Below are 24346 nucleotides of genomic sequence, written 5' to 3'. Positions count from 1 at the left end.
AAGTATTCATTTTTTTAAAGCCTCAAAAGCTGATAGAACAGAATGACAATTCAGAGAAAATTAAATTATTTGATTCCTTTGCTCAGAGGAGGTTTAAAAAAATAGATTCGGAAATGCAGAAACACAAATATGATGGCATGTATGCTGCCTCATATGAAAAATGCAGAAGTACTTAATTGTTCAGGAGAAATATGAAATGGGATCTTAATTATTTGGCCCCTTACTAGGTCCCCCCCCCCCCGTAACTTGTGTTTGAGACCAGTTTACTATTAATACTTTTCACATCAGTTTGAAAATTTGGTCTTGGAAGACAGTTATGAAGTGTTGTAACACTTGGAACACCTGGCGCAGATATTTTTTTTAATGACCTAAACATATTTCTGAATATTTTCTCTCCCTATCACATATACACACACTTTCTATTTGCTTTTCAACCTTGCCAAAACTCAGCAAACACTCAAATCTCCCTCTCAATGTCCTTAACACATGTATAATGAATGGTTCTTCTTGTATTTTCTTCCTAAAGATGGGGTCAGTACAAAAGTTGCCTTAATTCTTCAGGCAACTGAATCTTAAACTACAATCTCAAGCACTCTTACTCTATTGAACACCGTGGGATTTGCTTCTGAGCCAAAGTGCACTGTCCAGTCTACTCTAAGATTCTGCTATGAAATGTGCTTCAAAGATGCGTTAGCAGCTTCTAAATGAAGGGTTGAGAACCACCAGCAGGCCTCCCAGATTTTTATGTGATGACATTAGTGGATCTTTGTAATATATCAAGGGTAAATAGTTGGTCTTCCCAACAAACGGTTATCACAGCCATTCTTGGTGGGAATGCAAGAAAGGGCCTTCTCAGTGACTGCCCCCAGACCCTGGAATTACCTCCCTGGAGAAGCTAGACTGACTCCCTCCTTATTGTTTTTCCATTGGCAGGTGAAGATCTTATTGTTTCAAGAGGCTTTGGGGAACTGACTGATTTTAATGAAAGGGCTGGTGCCATGCTGTTTTTATTGTAGTTATTTGTGTGTTTTAATCATATTTTATATATGTATATAGTTCTAATTCTATTAATGTTTAATTGTGTTTTAGTTCCCCCCCCCCTATGTTTTTAACAATTCTTGCTTTTATCTGTATGTCGCCTTGAGTCCTGCAGGGAAAAATGGTGGGGTATAAATAAAGACACAATGATGATGATGGCAATGGCAGTGGTTTTTCCTGGGGATACTCAGGGGTACACAGTACTGGCACCTCATTTTTCCCAAGTTAAAATTGTGGCACTTACTGTAACAACTTTATGGTGAGTAATGGCACCTCTTTTTTTCCTTAAAAAAATGCACTGGGTAATAGTAATGATAATATTTACTTATGGGCAAAAACACTGATACAACAATAAAGACTCCTTCTTTTAGATATTGTATGGAAAAACTGGGCCAAAATGTTTTGGGTTACAATATGGTAGATGTTCATAATAACATCATGCAGCTATTCTAGGCAGCATCAACGGAAATATAGTGCCCAGATCAAGGGAATTAATAGTACCACTCTATTCTGCCTTGGTCTGACCACACCTGGAATAACGGGTCCAATTCTGAGCACCACAATTTAAGAAGGATGTTGACAAGCTGGAACATGTGCGGAGGAGGGCAACCAAGATGATCAAGGATCTGGAAACCGCTTTGTAACCTGAATGTACTGAATTGAATCTTTTATCAAAGGAAAGGTTCTCCAACATTACGGTGCCTACAGAAGGGGCGAGCAGGATTCTTTACAGTATTCCAAGTGGGAATGCACCATGGGATACAACTTAATAAAAAGTATAAATATCAGAATGACAACTAAAATTTTGCAGGGGTGTATGTGTAAACTGTAGCATCTCGTGGAATTTTACCAAAAATGGATGGTATTCAACAGCTACATGAGTGCAACAATTACTGTTAGTGCAAGGGGACTTTGCCCCTCTTCTCTCTGCCACATACCCACACCATCCCAAAATCTGCTTTGGAGAGTTGGACAAAGCCCCAGTACAGATTATGGGGGCTTGTGGGGGAGAGACGGAGAGAATATTCTTTTGCAGAAGTAGAAATCTTTGTGCTGATGCAACTTTAGCCTTAACCAGGGCTTTTTTCCAGTCAAAACTCACTGGAACTCAGTTCTGGGTGGGCACCACTGCCACAATAAGAGAACAAGGGAGGTGTTCACGGTGAGTTCTGACACCTGTTTTTCATCTAGAAAAATAGCACTGGCCTTAATGCCATGCTGAACACAACCCAGTGTATTTTAGTGCTTGTTATGGGTCTTAGGCGGCAATTATTCACACAATTAATATTCTTGTTCAAAAACAATTTTTCACCATTTATCAAGTTTGTGTGAATAAGACAACTACTTACAAAGTGCCACGAATACTTATAAGCTCTCTAAAATAAAGTGAACTTGCAGTGCCAGATTTTACTAAGTTCTTACAACTTCTTGACTCAATTTTTGTTTTTTCTTGTTTTTAGGTAAGTTCAAGAAGAAGGTAGGTAAGTTCAACAATGTTCCCATGAAGTGCAGATGGCAGACAGGGTGCCAGCGTTCTATCCCTGTTTCGCCCTAGCAGTCCATAAAGTTGAAGAGCTGCTATTTTTCCCCCAACAGGGCCAATTTATTGGGCTTGGCAGATAGCCCACTCCCTGAGCACAGTTTTCTGGGCTTCCTCAGTAGTCTTGAGCCATTAAAGTATCTATTAGTGCTAACTAATAATAATCCAAACAAAATCTCATTAGAATCTTCATAATACATAATACAGGTTGCACAATCATTATTAATGGCACAGGTTGTATTTCTTCAGCATGTTATAGGTCTTAAGCAATAAATTATGAATGATCAGATGTCAGAAACTTCGAAACAACTTGGGACAAAGGAGATATCCAGGTCAGGAGGTGGATGTCCATTCCAAAATTCCGTGTCTGTAAATCTCATTGGGGGAAAACTTGATAGGAATTATTTTGGGATGTTCTAACAAGTAGATATATTAATGGGAAAATCTACATCACCAGATTCTTCCCTCAAATGCTTACTAAGAATTAACGACACAATTTACCATACAACAATAACACCCCTGATTTTTTACTACATTTCTCTTCTAACACCAATTTATATGCATGATGATGCGTGCATCATACTGACAGCACTTCTCATATAACCCATGGGAAAGGATGCTAAATGTTGATCGTTCCCAAATATTGATCCACTACAATTAGTGTTAATAGCATCTCTTTTTTTAAGTTCACAGTGTTGGACAGCTTGCATAGTCTGTTACTGATACAAACAGCATGGAGAAATTATTTCTGCAGTTCTTGACTGCCAACCGGCATGGTTATTTATTTGTTATTTGAATGGGACTATCAATGTGGATGGCACAAAAAAGCCCGGTCTCTGACTTGAGGGAAGATTGTTGTTTTGAATGAAGTCTTCACAATGCAACTTTACAGCACAAACATACACAACAGCACTGAAATATGGTGCAGAAGCTTCGGAGCCCTTGAAAACCACTAATGATCTTTAAGAAATTTATTACCATATAACATAACTTGTAAAATTTAAGATAATGAATAAACACATGTTTTATCTTATGACTAATCAAGCACCCTAGTAAGACTAGATGAAGGTAAAGGGGGGAAAGTTTCAATAACCTGGGTTTTATATGTGGATAAACAAAGGAGGGAACTGAAGGAAGACCACATGGTCTTTAGAGAAGATAAAAAGGTAAAGGTAAAGGGACCCCTGACCATTAGGCCCAGTCGTGACCGACTCTGGGGTTGCGCACTCATCTCGCATTATTGGCCGAGGGAGCCAGCATATAGCTTCCAGGTCATGTGGCCAGCATGACAAAGCCACTTCTGGCAAACCAGAGCAGCACATGGAAACGCCGTTTACCTTCCCGCTGTAGCGGTTCCCATTTATCTACTTGCATTTTGACGTGCTTTCGAACTGCTAGGTTGGCAGGAGCTGGGACCAAGCAACGGGAGCTCACCCCGTCACAGGGATTCGAACCGCCAACCTTCTGATCAGCAAGCCCTAGGCTCAGTGGTTTAACCCACAGGGCCACCTGGGTCCTATCACCCCTTTATTTTTTTATGTGAAACATAAAAGTAGGTGAGCCTAGTTTTTATATTGCCCAATACTGTGTATGTTGTAAGTTGTTCTGCATTCCACGAGATTAACTCATGAGTAAGTGTTCAAAGGACTGAAGCCTGAGGTTGCAATCTTGCATTCACTTCTTTTTTTACTCTAAAGTCTACTGAGCTCAGTAGGGTTGCGTCATCAACAGATATATATAGAGTTACACTATTAGCTGCCCAGAACATAATAATCACCATCACTTGTTAACAGGAAGAAACCAACTTTGGTCAGAAGAAATCAACAACACCAATAACTCTCCAATCTGAAACATACTGGGTTGTATCCAGTGGCGTATTTATGTTAGCAGAAAGAATTTCCATTTGTACAAGGCAGCGAGATTTATTTTCACTGGTCCAACCTATCCATTGCAACACATGCCACCTGAAAAAAAACTGCCCCTGAGGGTTGTGGGACCCACTAGATTAGTATGGAACACAATTCAGAGGGATGAAGAAGGTATGCTGTTGTCATCTGTGTGTCTTGATAGACAATGGATGTTCTGCAAGGCAGGCGGTAGGTATAGGGCTGGCAAAAATAGGAAGGAAACTCACCTTGTGTAAACTGAAATGCTTTCCACTAGCACAAAAACTACTGGATACAACATGGAAACATCCTTTAAAATCAGAACATAAGAGCAGCCCTGCTGGATCAGACCAAATGCCTTTCTAGTCCTTCATTCTGTACCAACAGTGGCCAACCATATGCCTATGAGAAGCCTGCAAGCAGGACATGAGTACAGTAGCATTCACTTGTGTTCCACAGCAATTGGGATTAAGATGCCTAGTGACTGTGATATTGGAAGTAATATGCAGCCTCCATGACTACTAACCACTGATAGGCTGATCTTCCATGGATTGTCTAGTTCCCTTTTTTTTAAAAAAAAAAACATATATTTTTATTTTTTAATATTTTTATTAAAGGTTTTCTCAGTTTACAAAGACGTGTACAATGTCTCTCATAACATTTTTACAGATCAGTTTCAATTGTTGAGACATTAGGGAGGAAAGGGGGGAGAGCGGTAGATAATGGAAGGGGGTGGGGGTGATGTGGCAATGTTTCTGTTTTACTTAATGTGGGGGGGTGTTCTTTGTTGTGCATTTGTTTTCCTTTGGTGGTGAGAGTTGTTGGGGTTGGCCTAGGATATAGTTTTCTTTTGTGGTTGGCTGTGGTGGTCTGTTTTATGTGAGTGGGGTGGGTGGGTGTTCTGGGTCAGGTTAGCCAAATTGATTTGTATGCTGTTGGTGGATTTCTGTCCTTGTCTTGTCAAGGCATCTAAATTAGTGACCATCACAACACCTTGTGGTAATAAATCCATCACGTAGCTATGTACAGTTTGACATTGTCTATCCCAAATCTCCCCGCATTCAGCTTTATTAGATAATCCCAGGTTCTAATGCTACAAAAGATGAAAAACTACTCTCTCTCTCTCTCTCTCCATTCCCTCAACGCATTGCACATTGGGGGTGATCTGTCCACCACAACCTCAAGATCCATTTTCGGTTCAGTAGGTTATCTGTCCCACATCTTCTGCAGTGGAGACAGACATGCGGAATTTATTGAGTTCCTCTCCTGAACCACTTTAGCACATCTTTCAGGGCAGCAGTAGGACATAAGGAGAGAAGTAATGTAAAAAATACCACACATTGATTTATTCCATGCAGCCCAATCCCATGCATGTTTTCTCCAAAGTAAATCCCCCCCCCCCTCTATTCAGTTGGATTTACTCCTGGGTAAGTGTGCAAAGGATTGTAGCCCTTGGTTTACAAAATCTTGAGAGCAAATCCCATAGTTTTCAGTTGGATTTATTTCAGAGTAAACAAGCCTAGGATGGGGGGGACACGCTGTCACACAACAAACCATAAAAACAAATCTCAAAGACCAATATTCTATTGCAAAATAATCATCCAGAACTCCTCCAGACTATATAAACAGCGAAATATACTGTTGTTTGGAATAGCAGTGAAAAATTACCAAGCAAAAGGTGGCAGCAGTGAGTTTCTTTGAGATCTGGTTTTACTAGCAGTTATTAATGCAGAATTTACACCATCAATATGAAAAGAGGATATTTTGGAAATTCACCTCCGTTGAGAAAGATGCTTGAGAAAGACAGCTGCTGTTTGGCATGAGATCATTTAGGCATTCTTTGAATTAAAGTTGGAATATAGATTTGGGTGTTAAAGTGATTAGTTCTTTATTACAACCCTCTGTATCCTGTACTTGGAACCTGAAGAGTTTTCATACTGAGGAGTTGGCTAACCTGGATTTTAAACGGAACATGAAGAAATCTACCAAGGAATCCTAAAATAATGTCCGTTAGAAACATTCCTGCCCTATGTCGTTTTATATATGCAATGTGTGTGGTTTTTTAATATATATAAAATAACCATCCTACAAATCACCTTTCTGACTTGTTCCGCGGTGACTTTGACACCCCACAAATTACCTTAATGTAACCAAGGAGTTAAAATCCGCACCGCTGCCATTTTCCTCATCGTCTTTGCCAGTCCTGTCAGGAAAAGCGTGTGTATATATGTTTCCCCCCATTTCAGGATGGGGCTTTGCGACAACGTGGGAAGGAGTCTGTGAGCTACAAAAGGAACAAGGCAGCCCTTTCAGAGCTTTCCCCTCTTTTAGGCAGAGCTGGAGCTTGAATAAACCCTCTTACAGCTGTGCGAGGCAGCAGCTGAGGGCTGAACCGCCTCACATGCCAGCGCCTGCCAAACCCTGACTGAACTCTCCGCGCGAGGAGGGACGGCGACTTTGGCTGAGGAAAATTCAAGGGCATTGGCCACACAGCCTTTCCCGCAGGAGCAATCCTGAGCCGCCGCCGCCGCTCTCTCCAGCGAGCCCGCCTCCCGCCCGCCACCAGCACCTGCGAGCCTGCCTGACCTCGGAAGGGTCACCCCCTCGTCTCTGGCTTCGCGCCTCCCTCCCCTCTCCCTTAGCAGCTGCTCGACTTCGCTGCTCCCCGGGGCGGAGATGGCAGCAGCTCCCTCACTTTCTCCTTAGCCAAAGCGCGCCCGAATGCCCGCCGGAGGATGGGGTGAGGCGGCGCGCAAGAAGAGGCCAAGCGGGGCGGCGGGGAGGGCGGCCGTGCGCGGGTGTGTGCGCTTCTTTCGGCCGCCGATTAAGGAGTCCGTTCTGAGGGCAACTTTCCGCCGCCGCCGCTGCTGCGGGGAAGCCTCTCCGAACGGAGGAGAAGCGAGGTCACCCTCGCGCCACAGTAGAGCCCACCGCTTCTTTAGCCCGGACGGGGCAACAACGCGGGGACGCTTCTTCGCGCGCATTTTCCTCCTCCTCCTCCTCCCTCTTCGCCAGGCGCAGGTGGCGGCGGCAGTGTTTCGCTGAGGGAGAGAGAGAGAAGAGAGCGCAGCCGCCTTGCTCGCTTTCCCGCCTGCCCGCCCCAGCCCGGCCTCTGGAGCAGCGGCGGCACCAGGCGCGCGCGCTCCTGCTAGCGAAGGGAGGAGAAGGGAGCGCGGCGGCGGCGGCGGCGGCGGCGGCGGCAGCTGTCACAGTATCTTCTCCAGCGGCGGAAGGTTGCCAAGCTGAGGTGGCCGCACTACAGAGAGAGCGCCGCTGCCGAGTCCGTGGAGAGAGGAAACGGGAGGTGGTGGTGAGGCGGGGGGAAGAGAGCCAGACGTCGAGCTTCTCTCTCTGACAGAGCGAGAGCGAGCAGGAGAGGCAGCGCGAGAGCGAAAGAGAGAGGCTGCCTCTCGGAGCCACGCAGTGTATGAAGGAGCCCGCCTCGGAGCCCTCCGCAGGCGCCCGTTTCGCGGCGAAAGAGGGAGGCGGCGGGAAGGGCGACGACGGCGACGGCCAGGCAGGATGCTGCAATTGGGCAAGGTCAGGACCTTGCACTGAAGAAGCCCGCGGGGCGCCGCAGCCACCTCCCTCCTCCCCGCCTTGAGGATTTGCCTTTTGTTGTTGGTATATGCTCGGGAAACAGCAAGCAGGGGCGACGGCGTTGGGTGAGTCGGGCCATTGCCAGCAGCGGGAGCATCATGGATGGTGCCCAGGCTCTCTCCCCCCCCGTTTACCCCCCTTCCTTCCCCCTGTGCGGAGAGGGGCTGCCTCTGGGTGGAGGAGGGGCCCGCACTGCAAAGGTCTCTCCGTCCCCTCCCTCCTCCGCTTTGTGTTCGGATGGGGTGTCCTCGATTGCCTGGGGATTTAATTTTTTTATTATTAAAAAAGCACCCCAAAACGCGTCGTTTTTTTGATCCTTTTCCTTCTGGGGAGAGAGAGAGTGAGCCGGCAAAGGTGGGCTATTTCTGCCTGCCTGCCTGCCTCGCCGTCGCTTTCCCCACCCCCTTCCTTTCTCGGCTCCTCGATGGCTTATGTAGGGCATCAGCAGCGACTCGCCTTCCCCGCCGCCCTGCAATAAGACACTCGTTAGAGCAGGAAAGTCGTAAATATCCACCGGGGAAGGGGGCGAGAGAGGCAAGGCAAGCGAGGAAGATGGGAAATAGACCCCTCGCTTCCATTTAGTCTCGCACTGCTGTGGACCATGATTTTCGTGGCTTGTGTGTGTGTGCGCGTGCCCGCGCGCGCAGAATCAACTGGAAATACTTAGTCATACATCCATATCTGCTGCTGGTTCTGCGTTGCAAAGAGAGGGGCGACCCCCTCCTCCCTACCCCGTTTCATTACAGTATATTTTAGGGGCCTGGGATAGTGTGGTTTCAGTGAAATGCTGCTTGGCTGCTTAGGCAGATGCGCCTATCCACGTTGGAAGAGGATTGGGGGGGTGGCGGCGGCGGCCGTGGTTCCTTTTTGTTTAGCATCCTTGTCTGCCAAAGGGCTTTCTTGAGATTTGGCTGATTTATAATTAATGGCTGAAAGGAAAGATGCCTCTCTCGGTCGATCCATTTCCTCCCCCTTTGCTGGTGCGTAATGTGCTTGCATCGATCGCTTCTAACCTAGCCTCCACGGCGAGGCGAGTCGCTACAGAGACGAGGTGCAGCAGACGCGAGACAGTAAATGGTGGTGCACAGATTCAGCTTTTGCTGGGAATGTTGGGGGTGGGGATCTTCCCCCGAACGGGTTGTATTAGAAGCTGGGCAAAGTTTGTGGTGTGTGTGTGTGTGTGTGTGTGTGTGTGAGAGAGAGAGAGAGAGAGAGAGAGAGAGAGAGAGAGATCCATTGCGAAGAGTGTCCTGCCCATCTCTCTTGCACATATAGCGGTTTAATGCATGCTTTCATTACAAAGGGCGTGACTTCTTTTGGTGGCGAAATGTGCGGGCAACCTTAGCAGTTAATCTCTTCCAGGAAACTTAGCAGTATCTTACTATAGATGATTGGTAAAAGATTGATAGGCTTGATACGAAACGGCCAGCTATTAACTTTTATGAACTGCGGGGATTGGTATTTACAAATACTTCCGAAGACTGGTGGACAGTATCCGGGGAAGTGAAACTTTTAGACCTCGTTCATGATCTGCATACACCATATAAATAAATGATGTGTGTGACGTAATGCAGCTTGGTGCAGATCTAATTCTTAGCAAGGCGTACATTATTATAGGGAACTTCCACTGGCAAGCAAGAATACAATGCAACCCATGAGGAACAAAAGATTTTATCAGTGTGAAGGGTGAACATATCTTCTAGGCAACGTTTTTAGTAGAAAGGAAGGTTCACAGCCATGCCCCAACTACTTTCTAACAGCTCTGTGCAGAGAATATAGAGGTTGATTGGTTGTCTGCAGTTGTGGTGAGAGACTGTCTCAGAGGATGAATGCATTTCGGATTTCTCAGAAATTAGGTTAGCGCCTTTATACAATTTATAGTCTCCTTGCAGGCTCTTGAGTCCCCTAATGGTTTTTGGGAACATGCATGGATCTTCTTAGCTGATTTGCCAAATTGGAAAGCATGTGATGTTTGTAGGAAATCATCTATTCTAAGCCTTTGTAACTGATTCTTTGGACATTTGGGGCAATAGTCCTGTTCTCTAAGGTTGGCAGAATTCACATTTCCCCTGTTTTCAATTCTTACTACTCTAAAATAAGCGCATTTGAAAGCGAACTTTGTATAGATTAAGAACACTCAACGGGTCTAATCAACAGCCTGAACCTGTTATACTTGAGGAACAGTTTGCTATCGTAACTGCTGCAGTAGAGGAACATGAGATTCCATCTTGATTGAGTCTTCTAGAGGTGGTGTTTTTGCAGTCTGTTATATAAGAGAGGCTTTGAAAATGAAAAAGTGGGCTGTGCTGTGTACACTAGCCAAAGGAAAGCGCTCTTGAAAGCTGCAGGTAGCCAGGGTGGGTTTGTTTTGTTTTGTTTTTAATCCTGTGAATATACTAAGTTGCATTCTTCACAGTAGATTATAAAGTACTCAGATCTAGAGAAGTATGTCACAGTAGATGCATCTACTGTATCTGCATTTCAGATACAGTGTTGCTAAATGGATGAATCCTTATTTTTATTCATAGCACTGTATTATGCTATATACAGCTGCAGAGGACTGCAATGTTATTTATAAACAGCTGTATGATTTTTATTTCAACAAATTGATTTGAATCATGACAATTATCTTGATTTCTGCCAACTGTAAAAGTAACTTATGATAAAGTATGAATGAAATATCAAATGATGCTGGGGAACATAGCCCAGGTTATATTTAAGTTGTTTTACAAGTACTCTTTAAATTATGGATCTGTATCCATTATTGAAAAGGAGAGAACTTGAGCTGCAATCCTATATACACTTACCTGAAAGTAAACACCACTGGACACATAGGGATTTACTTATGAGTAGAAATACAGAGGATTGTGCTGCCAGCATTGCCCTTGGGGGTTCATTCTCATGCTGCATCTCCTCCTCGTAATATCATAGCAGTGCATCATTTGTAAGAAGTTCCCAAAGGTTTATTTTAAAAATGAAAAATATACATTTTCAACAGCTATAGAAGCAAATGTTGCTAAAGAATGAGAGAAAATGTACCTGTAAAGCATTTCAGAAAATGGTTTGGCTCCTTTCCATTCTGGGAATAATTCATTTTGAATTAACAGAGTGCTTGTAACTAAAAGCGTCAGCACTGCTCGGAAGTAAAATACTGAATGAGCTGCATTTCTCAGAGGTGCAAGAAGAATAAGGTGAGTGGAAGTGAGGTCAAACCATCTTTCAAGAGCATTTCTATGCTTTTCATGTAAAAGGTTTTAATGGGGAAGCAACAGATCTAGCTCCCTTGAATAAGAGATGGGAAATCTGAACTGAAGGTTGGCTGGGCTTGGGTAGCATTTACTTAACCAACTTGCACTTCAGTCCTAAACACTGGTTCAAAACAACCCCATTGATTTAAGTGGAAAGGGTTTCTGTGTTGAAATTTTGGTGTGAAATCGATGCATCATTGTTAATAGCTCATTACAGTATGTCTTGCAAGTTGCACCTCTCACACACATGTACGCTGGGTATGGGGGTGGGTTTACTCCCTTCCAGTTGCAGGAAGGCAGTCAGAGGAAGTAGCCCTAAGGAACGTACCACCCTCTCATATAACACCTGTACCATGTGATACAAGTCAGTATTTCCTCAGCCCTCAAGCAAGCAAGCCCACCCAATCTGGAAGCTATAGGATAGCTAAGAGAATTTGTTAGCCTCCAGTGACTCAAACTGGTTCTTGACAAATGCTGGAACTGTATTCACGAATGTCTTGGGGTTTTCTGTAGCGTTTAAGCCAGACCAGAGCTTTCACACACACACACAAAAAAGGTTGACACTCACCCCAGCAATGCGGCCAACATTACTGCAACTGCAAGAGGAGCTGTTGTGGGTGCCTACTGACATTACACCCACACCCACTGGGTGCAATCCTGTGGCCTATGGGAGGTGTCCCAGGGGACATAGATCAGACCCATTCCTCCATTGTCACAAACAGGTGTGAGATCCTGAGAAAGAGATCCTTGGTTGGAGGCTCCATACCACTCTGCTATTGGCTCCTCTGGTGCCCAGGCAGCACAGTCATAACTGGAGCACCAAAGTCAGTAGGGCCCCAAAGGGCAATGCAGGAAGTGGCTTTGACCCAAAGCTGTCCCAGTTCCCCTGGCATGCCCCCAAACCACGGAGCTATTTAGTAATGTTGATGTAAAATTACCAGGCCCTGATTTTGCATTCTTCATCCACTTGCATTTTTCTAAGTTCTTCTGGCAATCAACCAAATGGGATTTTCCCCATTCCATTTTCATAGACAGAACCACAACCTGGAAACTATCCAGGTCAAATATATTCTTTTATATATATATATAATAATTTTTATTATTTTTTATAGAAACAAAACAAAACATACAAAATAAACTCTGTCCCTTCATTTTCCCTCCACCCCCAAGACCACTTCTGCCACCAGTGATACCCATGGGCATTGGGAAACAAAGGGGTCCATTTTAAGCTGGGTTTGACCTCCCCCCTCCCTCCTCCACCCTCATCCCCCCCCCCTGCCACTGAGAGGACAGAGGCGGAGGATCTCTGAGGTTTGGTTTTCCCCCCAGCTGATTCTACTTAACAGTAAAACAACAAATGGAAAAGGGAAAAAAACAAGAAAAAAGAAAAAGAAAAAAAGAAAAAATATAAATTCCCAAATCTTATTTTCTTAACAATTTGTTTGTGGCTTCCTCGATTCTCTTCCTCCTGGTTTCCCTGACTTCTTTAATTGATTATGGCGGGTTTTCTATTCTAATTCAAAAACTTATTCTCATCATATTAACTTAATCCTCCTCCTTCTTCATGCTGCTCCCCCTCCGAGTCCCCTCCTGCCACTAGGGAAACCCGAGGGGCTCAGCACTCTAAAGGTTCCATTTTAGTGTCTGGGTTTCCTTCTACCCCCTCCCCCTCCCCCCAGAGCACCCCCTGCCACTGGGTGCAAGGAGTAAAGAGAGGGAGACAGGCAGCTCTCTACCCAAACACCTCTCTAAACACAAAAAATATTAAAAACAAACTCTAAAATATTTCCACAACCATTCTTCTAATCCCTCCAGAAAATTCCTAATCCTAACTTTTAAAACACACTCCATCTCCCCTCCCAATGTCTTTCCCCCCAATTGGATCAGCATTTCCTTTAACAAGCCAAGATTTCAAAAACCGTTATTCACCAACCAATAAAAGGACCTTATACTAAAGTTTTCACCCCACACCAGTTCTTTCCCACTTCCAATTCCAGGCCTTTGTTCCCCCCTCTCCCTGCCTATCCCTTCCCTCACTAACAGGTCAAATATATTCTTATGGGTCTGGTTTGTCAATGAAATTGCCATTACATCCGGGCCTTTCCAGTTTCTTTTTTCCTCCCACCACTTTGCTATCAATTTCTTTGTAGGGCAGCTAAATAGACTGCACTGCAACACTACCGGTATGTTCCAGAGTTTCCATAGCTGGTTGTCCACCCTGACAGCAGCACTCTTCCAGGGCAATCCATCTGATACAGTCTGATGCAACTAAATGTAAAATGGGAGCAGGGTGTCTTCAATTATCTCCTCCACATTACAGTTACAGAAGTGTAGAGCTTAAAAGTACGGTACGTTATGGCAGTGTCCATCCACACTTTGCTGAAATTGCTATAATCAAGCTGATCTTAAGTTAACACTAGGCACATCTGCTAATTAGTTTCATTCTGAAATTTGATAATTGCTATCTCAGGATGCTATTTTGAGTCTTGTAGAGGTCAATCTGCAGGGTTCCCAAACTGTCAGTGCTGTCTCAGGATGGTATCGTTGATAGTGCTAAGAGGGAGCTACTCCAATTGTCCTGTGGAAATACATTTTACATTAAAAAAATCTCTGCTCACATTAAAATAAAGCAATAGAAACCAGGTAAGAAAATAAAGCCAAAGCCCATTTAATAAGAAATTGCAGAAAAGTCTTAACATTCTAGCAAGGGATTGTTCTTGTCTGTTTTCTAAAGGCAGAGAAAAATGGACAAATCCTGCTCTTTAGATAGGGTGTTCAGAAATTCTGTTACCAAGGCTTGTTGTTGTTTCAAGCATGCCCCTAGCACTTTGTCTCAAAGACCTACAAAACAAGAAGTTGCCGTGTCTGTGCATTGACCTATGCCTACGTTAATCCAGAATGAGGGACTATTCCAGTTATGCATAGCAGCCTGAGATCCTTGCAGAATATGAATGCTTTCTTTCCCTGACCTCATACTTAATTAAACCACCCAAGGCACATCCTGATTTGACCTACTTAAAGCCTTGATGGAGGAAATTCCACATCGGGTGCACTGCCATCACCAATCGCTACATTAACATCTCTTAAATATTATAATCCTCCACAGGGACCTGTTTTTGCACATGCCACACAGGGTTGTTGTTGGTTTTTTTGTAGTTTTCATCTATGGAAGGACACTTGGATATCAAATTTGTTCTAGGAGAGCCCCTTCCTTATCAAGCATATGAGAATTATCTATTCAAAGGTTAGTGTTAGTGTTCAAAAGTTAGCCTCTGAGTGATCTTTCCTAGCATACAGTGTTCCAAAATTGGTCAGCTTTGGCCCCCTTCCTATCTCCTCTTATCCAGTGCTACCTCCCTCTCATGTTTATTTATTTTTAGCTGGGTAAGTTAGAGCTCCAGGAGAACAACACAGCATATATCTTCATTGCAGAGTTAGTTGCATGTAATATGTGCCTCAAGAAAATCTACAGAGAGCAGCTTCCACCTTGGGACTCAGCTACATTGGCAAAAAAAAAAAACCACACCTGCTTTATATGTGTTGCATATGCCTTATAACACTGTGACACCAGGTGGCGCTGGAGAGTTCTGTTTTTGCCAACCCAATTTCTCATGCAAAGTTTGCAACCTGTTTAACTGAAATGCTTCTTTGATGTGTCTAGATCAAGCCTTAGTTACCCATAGTTACGTGTGTGTGTGTGTGTGTGTGTGTGTGTGTGTGTGTGTGTGTTCTAAGTGTTTCTAGATAATAAGAAACACTTTGTAGCCAAAGACTCAGGATGACTGACTTCCAGGACTTTGTAAGGAATCGCTAAGGTATTCCCAGGTGTCCTTGCACCAAGGACAACCTCCTGATTTATTGTGATCCCCCTTGGTAAGAGATTTTCCTCACTCCCTACCTTGGAACAGGTAATATTTGTTCTCTACTTTCCCTCTCTAGCTCTCATGCAGGTATCTGCAGTGCCTTCTAGCAAAGTGTACTTGCATCCTAACTTGCTGCTTTAACCTAATGCATCTCTGTGCATGTCCACCTGATGTCTACTGCTTTCCCTCTCCATATTTGGTATTGGGATAATCCTGTCTTCCGCCTGTTAGGTTTAGCCTAAGAGTGGATAGTCCAGTTTAAATATTGTGTATAAAATCAACCTTTCATTCTGTAAAAACCTGCATATTAATCTACATTTGTATTTCATAATGAATGGTATATTCTTTGATCATAAGCTTTGGCCTATTGTCGGATTACTAATTCCCCTTGGTGAAAGTGCAATTCCACTCACAGTGTATTCTGATTCATGAGTTAAAGACCTGGCATGTGTTCCTCCTATACATTTTGCACCCCCAGTACATGAGACAAGGACATGCAGTACCACCACAACTGAAAGTGGGGAAATGTGACAGTGAGTGAATGAATCCCCCCCCCCGTTCTGAAACTTGACAGAATCGCTATCTACTACTTTGCAGCTGCAGTTTAATGTTCTTGTAACATTCTTTAAACCAGGCATCCCCAAACTTTGGCCCTCCAGATGTTTTGGACTACAATTCCCATCATCCCTGACCACTGGTCCTGTTAGCTAGGGATCATGGGAGTTGTAGGCCAAAACATCTGGAGGGCCGCAGTTTGGGGATGCCTGCTTTAAACCCTTAAACTCAGCCCAGCATATTTGAAGGATACCGTTTCCTATTTAAACGTCCTGAAGTTTTAGATCTGTAGAAGACAGGTAAACCTCCTAGATTTGCCAATTACCAGGGGTAGGGAAACAGTTGGGCATGTTCCTGTTTCCTTAACAGAGGTTTCGATATATAGTAAACAGAAAATGAAGTTCTTCCATAGTACAAGGCTAAACACCACCACCTCTGAAATACTGTAGATTTTAAAAAAAATTATTATTTTTTAAGGGAAAGCTATATGTGCTGGTTCAAAACTTAGCAGCCATTGTCTAGGGTTTTTTTTAATCCATTACAGACATGTCTTTTTGGACTTGAAGCACCTACCGGTAGTGAGGTGCTGAAGACAAAGTTATGTACCATGTGGTGTGCCTTGAACCCCACAAAGTAGCCTCCTGCCCTCAGGCGTAGTGGCAGACATTGGTGATGTTGACTTATGAGTCAGCTACCCATCTAGTCATCTTCTATACATGGAAGAGAGGGTACCATCTTGTCCTCCACCTAAGGCAGCAAATGACTTGGACTGGTCCTGGGGAAGTAGGAACCCATCAGCCTATTGCCCAAACAATTGGGATGCTGTCCCAGTCCTGCAGCACTGTGCATGCATTCAATCTCTTTTCTCAACACCAGTTAGAACGAGGGTGATATGAGAAATTTGTATTGTTTTCAGTGATTTTAGCCACAGCCAATTCTGAGTACAGTTTGTGGCAACATCACCTTCCAACCTAGAAACATGTTTTAGCCCTTCACATGCCTGCCTCCCCACCTATGTGACATATGATTCAATAGCTGAAGTGGTTTTTGGAGTATGTGAAAATGTTAAATGAAAATCCCTCCCCTCCCCCAGTTCAGCTTATCCCTAACGTGAACTGTTCGTCTTCCTAGTTACTCCATTTATGTACTTTTGAACAACAGCAAAGCAACCGCTTTTAATTTTAATACAAAGCATCATATTGATATTCAAGATGTCACAGATTACTACTGTATTTTGAAATGGATTCATTACCAATCCTTCCTACTGATTTTTGTTTAGAGAATTCAATTACAGTAATAAACCATAAGAAGCTGTAAAGAAGAAGAAAATGGAAACTGATCTCATCCTGTTCTCCGTTTACTGAATACTTATCAGAACTATCTAAAGCTTTTGAATAATTACTACTCAAAGTTGTGCAAGACAGTTATTTTTTGCCTTTCAAGTTTATAGTGCTGAAGATAAATGTTTTCTTGGATCTTGGTGGTTTAAAGCTCCTGTGTGCAGTGCATTGTATATACAAATACTGATTTGAAGTCCTATGCTTGTAGAGCTGGAGGCAAAACTGTGCCATCCACACACAAGAGGTATCAGGAGACCTGGAGTAACCCTGAGGTTTGCAGCTATGGTTTTTAGGGTTCTGGGTGTGCTGCAGCGCGAAAGAGGGAATGGCTGCATTGTGCAAGTGGAATGGCAGTGCTGGAAACAGCTCAACAGAATGTTGGCTGGGCATGGATGGGGAAGCAGACAACCAGTTGGGAAGAGGGGATAGAACAGACAGGACTGTGCTCTGTGTGTTCATGTGCGCACACACACATTTTATTCTGAATAGGTCACTTCGTGATTCACACTGAGAAGCGATGGAAGAGAAAGCTACCCATAGACATCAATGGAGAAAGTAAAAGAATTTAATGAAGCTGAGGATGAGCTGTGTCCCAGTTGTAACTTTAAGTGCAATATCATAATTGGAATAAATAGCCAACAACACATTCACTTCTTCCCCACCCATTTGTAAAAGGAATTCTACCAGCCCACAAGACAGGTAGGTCTAAAGTTAGGATATTGATCAATTTTAGACCCATGGGTCTATAGAACTTAAGAGCTCAGACAGCCATGCTTTAGCTTGAACAGATATTGGACCAGGCTCATACCTCATTTCTCAATTCATGCTGCCCTTTCTACTTCCTTTACTGCATTGAATTAGATTGCCATTCTCCAAATCAAGAATTCTAGAGACTCGCTATGTCACTGGGGATTAAGATCCATTTAGCATTCCTGAAACTTAAATTAGTCACAAAGAAATACATTTAACTCCCTATATTTCTTGGTAGTTCTTATCAGTTTTTCTTTATATCAAAGAGTAGTACAGTATGTTCTTGAGACTGAATGTTTCAAAAGAACCAAATGCCACATGCCAACACTTAAGTCTCTTTTTTTGGTTTGAAATTATCAGCCTAGATTTAGTACACCTTTCTTTTATTGGACAACTTGATGCAAACTCACTTTTCTGGAATTAGACTGATGTGTATATAAACAATATGCTTAGCCACCACTGTCCATGACCATTTGGAGAAATACTAAGTAACAAGATGTGGGGGACAACTGAAAGCTGGGATTTTTTCTTCATTCCCTAGGAATGGCAGCTTCTCCCTCCAGGACCCAGTTGTTTTAAAGAAAGCTATGGCTGAGTGTTTTATACTGGTGTGCCAAGGAAAAGCTAGAGCACAGCTCCACATTCTTTTGCTACAAAGAACGAAGCAGAGGATCTCTTGTGGGCAGCAAAGTCAAAATTAGGCTGGAGCAGAGATCTGATGCGGAAATCTCAGGAGTTCTTATTAGCTGGAGTTGACAGCATGAAAGATTGTAGCACCTATATTTCCTTCCTCTACCAATGGGAATGCCAAAGTCCAGTCTTCACTTCAGTGATGCTGGAGACCTCTGTCATCAACAAAACCTGGAAATTCCAGCTGATCCCCAAGTTCTCATTGTGAAGCACTCTGGAAATGTCACACTGGTGGACCTTACACAAACTTTTAAAAAAATACAGTATATATAGCCCATTGTCTGTACAGGCTATCAAATTACACAAATACACCACAGTTTCCTCAGATATGCACAGCATCCAAACTATTAGACTTTTTAAAAACCTATTGGAAGTACAAAGGCATCTGAGCTGCTTTAATTACCCTGCTGACCATTGTAGATCACACTGAGCCATGTTATTTTGCCAAGGAGGAGGAGGAGAATAGGAACAATGTGATATGCCAATTTTTGGAGTAGGGAAGAAAGAAGCCACAACAGAAAAGCTGGATATGGTTTTTTTATACTTGGTTTAAGCTGTGAACTTCTATTGGGATTTGTAACAAAAAAAGTTAAATAAATAAATAAAGTTTTCCTTTCTCTTGATTCAGGTAGGTAGCTGTGTTGGTCTGACACAGTAAAAATATATAGAAATATATAAAAAATTGTCCAGTACCACCTTAGAGACCAACTAAGTTTGTTCTTGGTATAAGCTTTCGTGTGCATGCACACTTCTTCAGATACCAAGAACAAACCAAGAACAAACTTAGTTGGTCTCTAAGGTGCTACTGGACAATTTTTTTTATATTCCTTTTTCTTATAAATCAAAAAGTTCTTTTTAAAAATTAATGTTACATAGATTAGTACATTCTCTGCATTGATACTTGTTTCCTGTAGAGACTAAGGTACACACACACACACACACACACACACACACACACACACACACACTTGCCTGCAGACAAGTAGAGCATCTACTTCCATATTTATGTTTGGTGTTTTTGATACTTTCTTCTGCTCTACCTGCATGGTCCTAATTCTGTATTGTCTTTGGCTGTATTCGCATAACAAGGACACAAGTGCAATTCCCTCTCCTCCCCCACCCTAAACAAGATCAGTAGTATGCAAGGGAGCATCCTAAAAGCTTTCCTCCTAGATCTTTGCAAGGTTTGTGGTGGGCAGCAATACTCACTCAGTTAAAACCAAACACAAATTATAGAATAACTTTCAGTAGTCTTGGAAAGAGCCTATAATCCCAGTCACTGGAACCAAGTGAAATTGAAATCAATAGGGTTTTCTTCCTCTCTCTCTTTTTAGAGGGTAGTGCTAGAATGCTTCCAGAAGCTATTTATAGTTTCAGACTGTCTAAAAATGAAGAGGTTCATGGAAGGAGATTGCTCCACACTAGTTAATTTTTAAATACAGATGTGCTGTTTTGGTTTGGTTCTAAACAACACATACTGGAGAGTTTTCCTATGTAATGCCACTTACGAATTCAAGGAACCCCTGCGGCATTTTGCCTGTAGCCTGGCACATCCAAATGCTACTGGATCAGGTGGCAGTTTCTGCCTGCTACAGCTGGCGATGTGGCAGACTTGATTACTTCATTTTCCTTTTTAATCCATTTCAATATATTGCCTTGTCCCCATTGTGATCGAAACAATGTACAGATACTAAGCCTCTCAGATTTCACATCCATCTGTTCAGGAAAAGGGATCTTGTCTGCCGCCATCTTTGTCTGCCTGTTCCATAATCAGTACATATTTAAGATGAAGCAGTGTGAAGCTCTTGCTTCAAACAGCAGTTCCCAGTAAGGGTACATTTTCCAGCTGCAGTTTTATTCCCATTTTCTTCTCCAGCAGCATGAGGTTGACCTTAGGTGCACTGCTTCATGAAGTTATAAATTTCAGATAACTTGAAATCATTTATTTGCTTGCAGCTTGATGTTTGTGATCATTGTGGCTGGAAGAGGTGCAAGAGAGATTTGTAGTACATTTCTCTTGGGATCCGGCTCTTGGAGACTTAGGTCTAATGAATTGTGCAGTGAGTTTTATTATTGGGGCAGGCAGACATGTTTCCTCCCACTGTATTCCCTCAGGCTGCTTGGCAAAGTGCTTAGAAAAGTAGGGTACATTCAAAAGATGTTTATAATTTGGCAATGGAGTCCGCTGGTCAAAAATGCAAAAAAACAAACCGAAATACTAGGCAGCTACAGGCTTTTGGACAGGCATCCCCAAACTTCAGCCCTCCAGATGTTTTGGACTACAATTCCCATCTTCCCCGACCACTGGTCCTGTTAGCTAGGGATCATGGGAGTTGTAGGCCAAAACATCTGGAGGGCCGCAGTTTGGGGATGCCTGACCTAAAAAGACTCTGCGAATGCAAATCAAAGAAAATACTGGATTAAATAGGGATAGAGAACAATTTGGAACTGGAGGGTTTTGGAATATGAACTTCCCCAATTTTGAAATTTCATTCTCCCCCAAGCTTGAGATGAGGGAGCAAACAAGAGGCAGGAAGGGCTTTTGAGCAGTAGCAAACATTATTACAAATGAGGCCCAAATTCAGAGAATGGAATTCCAATGGCCCATTTGGTCCAGCCTTCTGTTCTCACAGTGGCCAACCAGGTGCCTATGGGAAACCACAAGCAGTATTCAAGTACAAGAATATTCTCCCCTCCTGTGGTTCCCAGCTCCAGGCAAGGTAGGCATAGCTTCCTGAAAATGGCACATAAGCCAAATGATGAGGCTTGGCAGGTGAAGTTTGGCCCATGGCCTGGAGTTTCCTCAGCCTTGCTTTAGAGCATCATTTCCCGCAAAGTGTATGCTTCTCGGTCTCATGACTTGAATTTGGACATATAGAATACTATAAGTTGTACCTGTACATACTTCTGCAGGAGATAAAGCTCTTCGTCGTGCTGAGGAACATCTAAGCTACATAAGCATGAGACTTCTTTTGCCTCTAGCAAGGTTCCACCCGGCATACTGGTTTCATATTGAGACCACTGTTACAGTGAAGATAATGGGAAGAAGAGGACAGGGCATAGTTTGTGAGGCATTTGCATTCCCAGTGACTATATTGGGAGCTCAGAGTTAGGAAAAAACAAAACTCTAACAATTTCTGATGGGGAGAGGGCTGGAAAAAGCTCAGTTTGTCAAACTGAATTTTGAATTGTGCTCAAGAGAGTTCACCACTCCTTGTAAACAAGTCTATTCTTTCCCCCATGGGATTCTCTAGATTATCCTGGTAGTTTCCCATTAGTTTCTGTTAAAATGCTTAAATGAATCTTTGTTGTTAGCACTTTAAACTTTAATAAACTATATTGGGCACCCAAACTGGAAAAAGTAGTTCTGTTAGTCCATTTTTTTAGTGGGAGAATTAAATTCATGATTGAGGCTGTAATCCTCTAAGCATGTATAAGATTGCACTGTGAATCTCTTCATTTGAAATGAATGGGATGTAGAATACTTAGGTTTGGATGAATTGTGCCCAAACTCAATTATTTGTGATGTGGGTGGGCTTGAATAACTGTTTTAATTCATTTTATGTAGCTGTTGGATCACAACTGCAAAAGGTTTGGGAATAATATATGCAAAATATGTATACCATCATCATCATCATCATTTATTTATTTATTCCATTTATATACTGCCCTTTATCAAAATACCCCAGGGCAGTGTACAACATTACAAACATGAAAAAACTGGTACCTTAGTAATGGGGTACACGCTGGCAGGAGTCTAACATCTGGAATGGTATTTAAGTAATGAAACTGTTGAAGTACAGTAATTCCAGAATTATGTCATGAAAAAAGGACCTATTTTATTATTAGGGGGGGAAACAATAAAAATAAATTAAAATATTATTAAGTGGAACACATGAAAAGTCCATGGATGGGGAAAATAGTGTTGGTAAAATTAAATATTTTTTCTAAAATTACCATACTTTTTAAATGTTACCTTTTAATATATCAAAGAAGTTCCTGGTCCAAGAGAATACAATGTCTATGAAACCAGTGTTATTATTTATACTAAATAGCTTTTAACAACATCATCATCATCATCATCATCATCAACAACAACAACTTATTATTTATACCGTACCCCGCCCATCTGGCTGAGTTTCCCCAGCCACTCTGGGCGGTTCCCAATCAAGTGTTAAAAACAATACAACATTAAATATTAAAAACTCCCCTAAAAAGGGCTGCCTTCAGATGTCTTTTAAAAATAGGATAGCTGTTTATTTCCTTGAAATCTGATGGGAGGTCGTTCCACAGGGCAGGCGCCACTACCGAGAAGGCCCTCTGTCTTGTTCCCTGTAACCTCATTTCTTGCAATGAAAGAACCGCCAAAAGGCCCTTGGCATTGGATCTCAGTGTCCGGGCTGAACAATGGGGGTGGAGACATTCCTTCAGGTATACAGGACCTGTTTAGGCCTTTAAAGGTCAGCACCAACACTTTGAATTCTGCTTGGAAACGTACTGGGAGCCAATGTAGGTCTTTCAGGACCGGTGTTATGTGGTCCTGGCGGCCACTCCCAGTCACCAGTCCAGCTGCCGCATTCTGGATTAATTGCAGTTTCCGGGTCACCTTCAAAGGTTGCCCCACGTAGAGCGCATTGCAGTAGTCCAAGCAGGAGATAACTAGCGCATGCACCACTCTGGTGAGACAGTCTGCGGGCAGGTAGGGTCTCAGCCTGCATACCAGATGGAGCTGAGAGACAGCCGCCCTGGACACAGAGTTGACCTGTGCCTCCATGGACAGCTGTGAGTCCAAAATGACTCCCAGGCTGTGCACCTGGTCCTTCAGGGGCACAGTTACCCCATTCAGGACCAGGGAGTCCCCCACACCCACCCGCCCCTGTCCCCCCAAAACAGTACTTCTGTCTTGTCAGGATTGAACCTCAATCTGTTAGCCATCATCCATCCCTCCAACCGCCTAATCAAAAGAAGCTTACAAATATCAATAAAATATTAGGGAGGGGGGGAAAGTAACATTAAAACTGCATATATAAAAAAGATTAAATACAGTTCCAGAGGGACTAAAACTATTAAATCTGGAGAAATAAAAAGGGTTACATCTGTCACAGGAAATATGCTGTTTATGGGGTTTTTTATGTATTTCAATTTGACATTTTTAGCAGTAGGCTATTGTATAGGGAAATCTGGATAGAAAGATACACTTACATTTTTGAGAAAATTGCTCATAATGTCCTAGAAAGGATTCGTCTTTGCAATATTATGATATTATTTTGAAGACAGGTATTCCAGTTGAACTGAAATTTGGAATAGACTGGGGAAAATAACATGATAGATGTATGGGAAGATGTATGAATGCAATAAATTAAATGTTTTACACCTGCTAAACCCGTTTTAAAGTTAAAAACAAATGGCATATGGTAATATGTTCAGCCATGCAGCTCTGACTAGAGATTTCTGCAGTCCTGTGGCATTTTCAAGTTTGTTCACTTTTTTGGTTGCTCGGGAATCCAGTAGGTATATGAATTTTATGCATATTAGACATCAAAAGCTATATGAAAAGTGAAACACTTGTATTTATAGGAGTGCTATAAAGGCTATGGGAAGTCCCCCCCCCCCTGTCTGAAGGCTTAGTGAAAAAGATAATATGTTCACTCAAAAATTAGTCCCATTGAAGTCAATGGGGCTTACTTGCAAGTGTGAGTGGAGAATTGCTGCCTCAGACTAAGAGATCAGTGTGTTTAGATGCTAAAAATAAGCTAAAGTGTTGATTGCATATTGCACACAAGTCGCTCCCTGAAAAGGAAGTCCTGGATTCACAAAAAAAGGCTCTTTAATGCAG

General features: G+C 42.7%; 1 protein-coding gene across 2 annotated transcripts in view; it reads left to right on the top strand.

The window, feature by feature from the left end:
* The first annotated feature begins 7595 nt into the window (after positions 1–7595).
* Positions 7596–24346, top strand: part of CTNND2 (catenin delta 2) — a 466576-nt gene continuing 449825 nt past the window's right edge. For both annotated transcript variants that reach the window (XM_088675087.1, XM_088675086.1), the window contains exon 1: positions 7596–8129. In XM_088675087.1, coding sequence (XP_088531213.1) covers positions 8093–8129 — 37 coding nt within the window. In that variant the 5' untranslated portion in view covers positions 7596–8092. The remainder of the gene's footprint in view (positions 8130–24346) is intronic.

This window comes from Zootoca vivipara, chromosome 8 (assembly GCF_965207765.1).
Source record: "Zootoca vivipara chromosome 8, rZooViv2.hap1.1, whole genome shotgun sequence".
NCBI lineage: Eukaryota > Metazoa > Chordata > Lepidosauria > Squamata > Lacertidae > Zootoca > Zootoca vivipara.
This window is presented reverse-complemented; position numbering and strand designations above follow the sequence as displayed.